General features: G+C 34.7%; 1 protein-coding gene across 2 annotated transcripts; it reads left to right on the top strand.

The window, feature by feature from the left end:
- The first annotated feature begins 613 nt into the window (after positions 1–613).
- Positions 614–6,386, top strand: LOC105214916 (gamma-glutamyl hydrolase). Of its 2 annotated transcripts, none has more exons than XM_011188622.3 (7): positions 614–1,946; positions 4,669–4,819; positions 4,926–4,976; positions 5,217–5,488; positions 5,542–5,648; positions 5,783–5,874; positions 5,959–6,385. In XM_011188622.3, the coding sequence occupies exons 1-7, from the start codon at positions 1,940–1,942 to the stop codon at positions 6,185–6,187; spliced, it is 909 nt and encodes a 302-aa protein (XP_011186924.1). In that variant the 5' UTR covers positions 614–1,939; the 3' UTR covers positions 6,188–6,385. The 2 variants fall into 2 exon arrangements, with proteins under 2 accessions (XP_011186924.1, XP_054084633.1); XM_054228658.1 differs by lacking the exon at positions 614–1,946 and adding an exon at positions 2,503–4,179 and having other exon boundaries at positions 5,959–6,386.
- The last annotated feature ends 3,357 nt before the right edge of the window (positions 6,387–9,743 follow it).

Here is a 9,743-nt window from a genome sequence, read left to right as displayed (position 1 = left end):
TATTTTTGGTTATCGCCATTTTGTGGCCGTGGCAGTGGTCCGATTCCATCTTCGAACTTAACCTTCTTATGGTGCCAAGGAACACGTGTTCCAAGATTCATTAAGATATCTCAATTTTTAATCAAGTTACAGCTTGCACGGACGGACAGACGGACGGACAGTCAGACATCCGGATTTGAACTTTACTCGTCACCCTGATCACTTTGGTATATATAACCCTATATCTAACTCGTTTATTTTTAGGACTTACAAACAACAAATGTGTTATGTGGACAAAACTATAATACTCTCTTTAGCAAGTTTTGTTGCGAGAGTATAAAAACTTACAAATAGTACATTTATTTTAAATTAGCGAAAGTAGCGACATCTATTACCCGCGGAATATATTTTATCAAGTCGGTAAGTGAGTTCACTTCCATCAAACAATTTATTTTCGATACGGTTTCAATGATTTCAACGTAAAATTTTTCGATTCTATCGAACCATTTTTCAATCGAAACGGATTTAATGATTAGGTCCATTGTATATCTTATAATATTATTACGAAAGAGGTCTCTTCAAAATCACTAAATTATAAGAGTCGAAGTTTGATCTTCGAAAAAAATTAAAAATTTGCATTATATTCATATTTTTTAAAAAGTCATTTTTTCGAACTTCAAATCCAAACATTTCAATTTTGAAGGCTAACTTCGAACATCGCAATGTTTTTACTTATGACTCTTCCTCTTTCGGGAAAGTTTAGTTTGGTCCAATACCAAGCCGAGTTTTGTCCAGTGTAATCAAAGAAGCTGAAAATAAATTAAGCAGAAATTCCCTTGAATTTAATTTAAAGAATTTTCAAAAGTGCTAGAAATTGGTTCTTACTGACTTCTGGGTAACTTTACAATTGATATCTACGACTGAATGTGTATTAATGAAAATGATATTTTAATAAAGCCATTTAAATTTAGCTAGTATTATTATCTTATAGTTTTAATTCTTTAATATGTCCATACAAACTTTACACATATTTGTCAAATGTATTGCAGTTATTAGTTGTCTTCGATTCGTTAAGTGTTAGCGTGTTAACGGTAACATGTGTACTAACACATGAGCATATTCGACATTTGGTGTGTAAATTCATATTTTCCCGCTACTTTACTTATCTCTTTGACTTCGGGCAAAGTCCGGCCTTACATTTTCTAAGAAAAGTAAATAAATTCTAATTCAAGTGTAACTGTTACATTAAAAAGTATCGCGTTGTCATTTTTGACAGTTATTGCATTTGAGCTATTCACAATAGCAGCGATTGTTCAAAAGAAACTTGGTAGCACTGCAGAAAGCTAACTTTGTTGTTGTTTTCACATGCAATGGCGTATTGATTGCGGCTATTACAATCATGTAGCGGAAATTAAATGTCGATCGAATTGATGTGGCGCTCATCATGTACTCGTACTCTGTTTTCAATATAATGCTCAAAATAATGTTACAATTTTGAAATGTCAACTTGTGGCCGACACATTTCATCCAAACCTTCGCTATTTGTTTGAAAAAAAAAATGAATTTCTCGATTTTATAAAGCACTGTTTCCTGTTGGGGAAAAGCACATGGTCGAGAATGTTCAACGGTATTATGGTGATTTGCCGAATGTCAACGTAATCGTAACGATAGCATTGCATCGTCAAACTTCGTAAAACTTAGTTGCGTGACCGTAATATGAAATTGATTGCATTTCTACAGTTTTTCGCTTGCTTTTGTCGTTAAGACGTTTATCGAAAAATACACATGCATATGCACTTACTAAAATTTGGCGCGAATTTCTTCCCATTATATATAGCTTATAGCTGTTCATAAAGCATTGCACGTTGCCAGTATTGTGTCGAAGAACAAGTGAATAAGATCAACATTCGACTGCAGTGTTTTAAGGTCGCTGACTCATCTATACATACATATATAATTAATGAACGGTAGGTGTAGACGTGAAAATTCTTCGCTTATGTTTTGGCAAACCGAATTGTTTGTTTACATATTCTTGACCTTCGAGAAAGTTCTTTGCGGTGGTTCAACGCATTTTTTCTTTTAATTAATCCATATAGTATACACATGTGGTTTTATTATCTTGACTTTTTTTGCTTTTACACAAATTTTGTGGTTTTCATTCTGAAACGGTAGAGAAAATACAATAAAAAAATAAAAATAGTAAAAGAGACATTTTTTTCGGTATTGGACCAAACTATTTTTCCCCAGAGATTAGAGATTTGAAGAGCTTAATACTTCCAATGCTATAAAGTAGTGAAGCGTGCACTCAGTGTACGTGTGAACCGCACTTGCCATCGTTATTACACCATGGAATCGAAGCCAGGTCAGTTGCTGACTGACTTCACAGCGAGCAAGATGTGTGGTAATATTATACGCAAAACAAAATACAATGCATATATATATATATTATATATATATATATATATATATATTATTTATTTTCATTTTGATATATTTTATTATTGTTTTTAGTCAGTCAGTTCATAAAAAAACGCAACTATTAATTTTCCAACTTCATTTAATTTTTTAAATGTTAGAATTTAATTAGAAGAGGAACTATCGAATTTGTTTGATATAAAAAATATAAATTACACAATATACATATAACGTTTGCATACATTTTTCAACGCAGTAATAACGATTGAGTACCACTCAACACTCATACATTCTCACAAAATTAATTATTTGGGTGTATGAGTTTGCCGACCACTGCTATAAAGGCATGTTGGATAAAGTTGGATGTTCAAAAAAAAAAAATAAAAATTTTATATTTCGAAAAATTCTGGACCCCTGAGAGTATTTTGAATTTTTTTGTAACTATAACCTGCAATTAATAATATTTTGTTTAATATGGTTTTATGCGAACTTCGTGGATACATATTTCGATTTTGAAAACTAATTTCGAAAATAAGAAAATATATTGTAAGTTTTTTACTTTTGATTTAATTTCACAGACAAAATTGTTTGGTCAAATACCCAATCTTTTTGTTGGAATATGCGCAACGAGATTTGACTTTTGTTGATATATTAACGGCATACAAAGTAAAGGTCTGTTCTAACAACCGCACAGCGTTGATGGAAAAAATAATATGTTCGTAGTAGACGTGTTTGCAATTGGTCAAGCATTCTTCGAAAAGTTGGCGTTGCCAGGCTCAATCCACATTATATAACGTAATATGTATATGAATGTATGGGATTGGCGTTGAACCGTTAAGCCGGTTATAGCCGAATCGATGAGAGCGCGCCACTACTCCCTTTCCTTCGCAGTTCGGCGCAAGTTGGAGATTCCAAGGGTAACCAGGTCGCTCTCGACCTGGTCCCTCCAACGAAATGAAGGCCTTCCCTTCCTCGGCTTCCTCCGGCGGGAACACATCGAACACTTTCAGAGCTGGAGTTTTTTCGTCCATTCGGACAACATGACCTATCCAGCGTAGCTGCTGTCTTCTTATTCGCTGAACTATGTCTATGTCGTCGTATAACTCGTACAGCTCATCGTTCCATCGTCTGCGGTATTCCAATTGCCGTTTCCAATGTTCTGAGGACCATAAATCTTGTGCAAAATTTTCCTCTCTAAAACTCCTAGTGTCGTCTCATTTGATGTTGACATCGTCCAAGCTTCTGCACCATAAAGCAGGACGGGAATGATAAGCGACTTGTAGAATATAGAATATATATAACGTAATATAGCTAAGTATAATAATAGGTGATCCATTTCGAGATACCCTACTTTTTATAGAAAAAACACAGAATATTGAAATTTAATGGGGAATGTTTATTATAATTCAAAAGAACATTATTTTAAATTAATTTTTTAAAGATTATCTCTTTCAAATGTTGGCCGCGGCAACGTCTCAGATTTCAACTGTTAACTGGCGAATGACACACGTGATGTTTTACTCCAAGTCCTGAATCGAAGCGGAACCACACCAAACTGTTGTTTTTTATGGATGAAATGGCAGCTCTTGAATCTCTTTCAGGATGTTCTTCGTTCCAAATGCGGCAGTTTTTATTGTTTACATATCCATTGATCCAGAAATGGAGTTCATCGCTGAATAGGATTAGGCTCGAAAACGTCGGATCTTCTTGGAACAAGAGCCCATAGAGCGAAGCGATGGCGCATGAGAAGGTTGAGCGGCTTCAGTTCTTGCACAAGTTGTGTTTGTACGCTTTCAATTTAAGATATCGACGTAAAATGCGCCAAGTTGTTCCATACGTCAGTCCGAATAGCAAACGGCTCGGATCGCCTCTCCACGGTCCTCGTGTACTCTCTCAGCTACGGCTGCTATATTTTTTTCATATTCTTAACAGGACGCGAATTTTCGTACTAAAGTTGAACAATTTGTAAACGTTGTTCAGGCGTGTAAGTCTTTCTATGATGAAATGCCAAACAATACTGAACAAAAATATCATGACAGCTTGATACGATCCATTCGTGATTTCTCAAAAAAAAGGCTACTGAAGAAAGTACCTCTTCATGGATCAATAGTAATATTTAAGCTAACAATTGATTCTAACAAATTTTTGGAAAAAAAATTCCTCAAAATTTATTTCCGCCTTTTTTTTACTTTTGAAGAAAATATCTACATATGTACATATATTGACTTCAGAAAAAATTAAGTAGAGTCATAAAATGTCTTAATTTTTCTATAGGAAAAAATAAGAATATCTTTATGGAGAAACCCCTTATTGGGCTGATGTGTATGGATCGTAAGGATAGAATGAGTCCGGACGTTTGCAGTTATATTGATGACAAATACGTCAAGTATTTGGAGAATGCAGGAGCTGGTGTTGTCCCTATTTGGTATGTTATATTTAAAACTATTTGATGAATGAACCGTTTATATAGTTTAGTTTATCATTTTACTCTTTGCATGAATTGACATACACATTTTCGAACTAAAATAAAGGATCAATAGAAACCCTGAATATTATGAGTACATATTAAGCAAAGTAAATGGGTAAGTTACTAATCCACGGAACTAGATCCATATATCATTGTCGGCTAAACTATTTATCCGCACAAATATAAAAAAGAGTAGTCTTAAAATTATATATCACGAGGAATATTATTGATGCTTTTTAATCAGAAGACCGATTCTTAGACAACACCATTTGTGGTAATTTTCAAGATTACCCATATGACAGTAAAAGAGTAACTCTGTTGATGTAAATATATATAAAAATAATTTCTTCCCCAGAGTTTTATTGCCTGGTGGTGCTGTCTATGTGAATGAGCACGATCCTGGTCGCTTGGATTTAACAAATTATTGTGTTAATGCCACGAGGAATATTATACGGGTAGCCGAGAAATTGCATAAGAAAGATATTGAGCTACCTATTTGGGGAACATGTCTGGGCTTTCAGCTTTTAGTAGTCTACACAACCAAGATGGCGGAGGCAACTTTCGGCACTGATATACGCGATAAATGCGAGAGTATGGATTGCAATTTACCAGTGGAATTTTTACCGGGTAATTTCATAAATTAATTTCGGTATCAATACTAACTTAATCACATATTATAGATTTTCGAAAATCCCGATTTTTTGCCGATTTGCCTGATGAAGTGAAAATAAGTATGGAACAGGAACCGTTCGGTCACCATCGCCATAAGTATTGTGTGAGCCTTAAGGTAATTAAAGACGCAGATAAACTGCGTTTCTCGGCTACTTATTTCAATTTATGATAATTTATCGAATTTTCAAAGTAGTCTCAAGTGAATAAGTTTTTTCCCACTAATAGTATATTTAAAACTTTTAAATAAAGACAGCAGAAAGTTTCGTTGACGTGTGGCATATATTGGCGAAAAACAAGGATGCGAAGGGCTTGGAATTTGCTTCCATTATCGAACATCGCAAGTGAATATCCATAATTTAGCAATTTTACAATGCATATCCATCTCGACTCATTGACTTACATATATAAAACTTTGCAATTCACAGATATCCATTTTTCGGAACGCAATTTCATCCAGAATCGCAGTGCTCGCAGGAATGCAGTAAAATCATCGAGTATTTATCCAAGTTTTTTGTGGATCAGTGTCGGCGAAATAGCAATCGATTTCAAAGTGATGAAGAGCAGAAGCGCCATTTGATACAAAATTTTCCTGTTACCGTGAATGGCAGTTTACGACTATTTGACGAATCAGCAGATTATCCACGAAAAGTATAGACTATAGTGAGCTTCATTTGTTCATGTGATATTAAATATATGTATGTGATTTTCTACTAAAAAGACTCGTTTTCAAAAATTACTCGAATTAATAATTATTGGAAATAGTTTAAAATATGAAAAATTAATTACTTAAATTTATTAAGTTAGTTCATATACAGAGAAACTGAACATAAACAGGATATAAAACATAAAGAATTCTTGCTTTTTATTTTTAAGATATCCACTATAAGGTCTACAGCATAACCGTTGATCAGTAGGAGGAAATTGTGATACTTTTTATACTCTCGCAACAAAAGTTGCTAAAGAGAGTATTATAGTTTTGTCCACATAACGGTTGTTTGTAAGTCCTAAAACTAAACGAGTTAGATATAGGGTTATATATACCAAAGTGATCAGGGTGACGAGTAAAGTTCAAATCCGGATGTCTGTCTGTCCGTCCGTCCGTCTGTCCGTCCGTGCAAGCTGTAACTTGAGTAAAAATTGAGATATCTTAATGAAACTTGGAACACGTGTTCCTTGGCACCATAAGAAGGCTAAGTTCGAAGATGGGCGGAATCGGACCACTGCCACGCCCACAAAATGGCGATAACCAAAAACACATAAAGAGCTATAACTAAGCCATAAATAATGTTATGAAAATTAAATTTGGAACATAGGATCGCTTTAGGAAGGGGCACATTTGGATGTAATTTTTTTGGAAAAGTGGGCGTGACCCCGCCCCCAAATAGGTTTTTTGTATATATTTTGCAAAGCAATAAAGCTATATAAACCAAACTCTCTGCAGCCGTTTATTTTAGGCGTTTCCTTATACAGTCCAAAAATGAAAAAATCGGATAATAACCACGCCCACCTCCTATACAAAGGTTAGGTTGAAAATGATTAAAAGTGCGTTAACTCACTAACGAGGAACGTCAGAAACACCAAATTTTGCATAAGAAATGGCAGAAGGAAGCTGCACTGATTTTTTTTTACAAAATGGAAAATGGGCGTGGCGTCGCCCACTTATGGGTCTAAAACCATATCTCAAGAACTACTCGACAGATTTGAATGAAATTCGGTATATAATATTTTCTTTACACCCTGGTGACACTGGTGGAATATGGGCAAAATCGGTTCACAACTACGCCTACTTCCCATATAACTCAATTTTGAATCCTTCTGATTCGTTCACTTTATAATGTATACATAAGGAACCGATAAAGGTAGCGAAATAAAATTTACAAATACTGTATTTGAGCTGTGACATCACTTGTGGAAAAATTGTCAAAATCGAACCATGGCTTTTCAAGGCCCCTGATATCAAACATGAAGAACTCAGTGCCTAAGAGTAATTTTTCACCGAAAATATAGGTAAATCTCTAAATAAATTGCGAGAGTATAAAATGTTCGGTTGCACCTGAACTTAGCCTTTCCTTACTTGTTTTTCGTGGTTTTTTTTGTAGCATTATCGACTAAAATGTTTATGGACGGACACTCACCGTCGAGCGATTTTCGTCCGCCCAAGAGAGGTGTCCGCTTAAGGCAGTATGTAGCTTATTTTAGAATTACATTATTCTAATTATTTTAATACTCATTTAAATTAAATTCATATTATGCTGCTCAAATAATGATTAATATGTATTTCTTCAAAGGTCCATTTAAATGCATATACGTATGTACATTTATACATATGTATATATATTATACAATAACGAAAAGAGAAAATAATTATTCCACTTCAAATAATAATAAAGAATCGCTTTTTTAAGGAATCCGTTTTGCAAATGCATTTCCAACTTTTGCAACAGATCGCAATAAGATCGTTTTCACGATATTAGTAAAAAAATAAATATTTTTATTTCGCCACGCTAAGTGCGTGGTTTTTATTATAATAATATTAATTTTAGACTAACTTATTACTTGGATCTTAATGCTGTTTATACTATTAAGATGCATCGGTTGTTTTTGCAGTATCTATTGAGATGCAGGTTGTTTACTTTTTTACTGTTTACATTTTGGGTTGTTATTGTAGAACTAGTACATTTCTATTGTTCGAATTTTTGTCCGTTGCGAATTGTTTGTTGTAATGATAGTGTATGTCAAAACAAGTTCTATCCTTTTGATGTTGTTTACGTTTTTACTCTATGTTTAAGATGTATATTAACAGATACGATGTATGTGAATTCGTGTGTGTGACCTGGAGTGAGGTAATGTCGTTAACTCGCTGCAAAATCTTTTAAAAATTGAAACATCCATCAAAGCAGTTTCGTTGAGGAAATTTCATTACCATTTTGTTGAATATCTTCTTCATCAATAGTTTCTAATTTTTTTTTTCGAATTCAACATCCAATTCGAAGTCTACGTTTTCGGTGCATATATGTACATATGTTATTATCTATTACGATAAAGTCATCCAAACTAGGCTCTTCGAGGGTTTTTGAAAAAAAAAAATGTTACCAATGTTGCGAACGGCAAATCATCTTAGGACTTGGTTTCAAAAGCGTGCTGCTACGACAAACCTCGTTTTTTAGAGCCAATGTTATAGCCGAGTCCACAACAGCGCGCCACTCATCTCTCCTTTTGGCAGTTTGGCGCCAATTGGTAATACCAAGTGAATACAGTTCCTTCTCCACCTGGTCCTTCCATCGGAGTGAAGGCTTCCTCGGCTTCCACCAGCGGGTACTGCATCGAACACTTTCACAGCTGGAGTATTTTCATCCATTCGAACAACATGACCTGGCCAGCGTAGCCGCTTTCTTTTTTTTCGCTGGACTATGTCTATGTCGTCGAATAACACATACAGCTCATCATTCCATCATCTGCGGTATTCGCCGTTGCCAATGTTTTGAGGACCATAAATATTGCGCAAAACCTTTCTTTCGAAAACTCCTAGTGCCGTCTCATCGTCCACGATTCCGCACCATAAAGTAGGACGGGAATGATGAGGGACTTGTAGAGTTTAGTTTTTGTTCGTCGAGAGAGGATTTTACTTTTCAATTGCCTACTCAGTCCATAGTAGCACCTGTTGGCAAAAGTGATTCGAAGTTGGATTTCCAGGCTGACATTGTTTTGGATTTGTTATGAAAAAAAATATCCATTTGTCCGTCGAGTGGTGTCAGTGGAGGTTCTTTGTTCAACTTCATAGAAAATAATTGTCCGCCTCCGCTAAAGAGAGAGTAATTTCTTCTCAAAATTTAACTTAAAACTTGGGATATGCAAAAATATCCGCTCAAGGAAGGTGTCCGTCTAATAGAGCTGTCCGTTAGGAGAGGTGTTTCTGTATGCCGTTTGTCCGGAGGTTTGTGTTACTTTTAATAGATTTCGTCCGTTGCTTTTGCTGATTTACACTTTCTTCTGTGAACTTTCTTATCTAATTAAATTTCCTTTGCTTAATGGCTGTAAAGTGTTTTATTTCTCAAGTGTGGCGGATGTAAATACTTAGTATAATCGAAGTTCGAAAAATTATAAATTAAATTACAAAATTTCCTAAATAACTGTGTTATTATTTTACCGTTAAATTACATAATTATTTACCGTTATACTGTTATCTTATGTAACTTGGTATAAATTGTGT

This window comes from Zeugodacus cucurbitae, chromosome 4 (assembly GCF_028554725.1).
Source record: "Zeugodacus cucurbitae isolate PBARC_wt_2022May chromosome 4, idZeuCucr1.2, whole genome shotgun sequence".
Classification (NCBI taxonomy): Eukaryota; Metazoa; Arthropoda; class Insecta; order Diptera; family Tephritidae; genus Zeugodacus; species Zeugodacus cucurbitae.
Note: the sequence above shows the minus strand (reverse complement) of the source record. Positions and strands in the feature narration are given on the sequence as shown.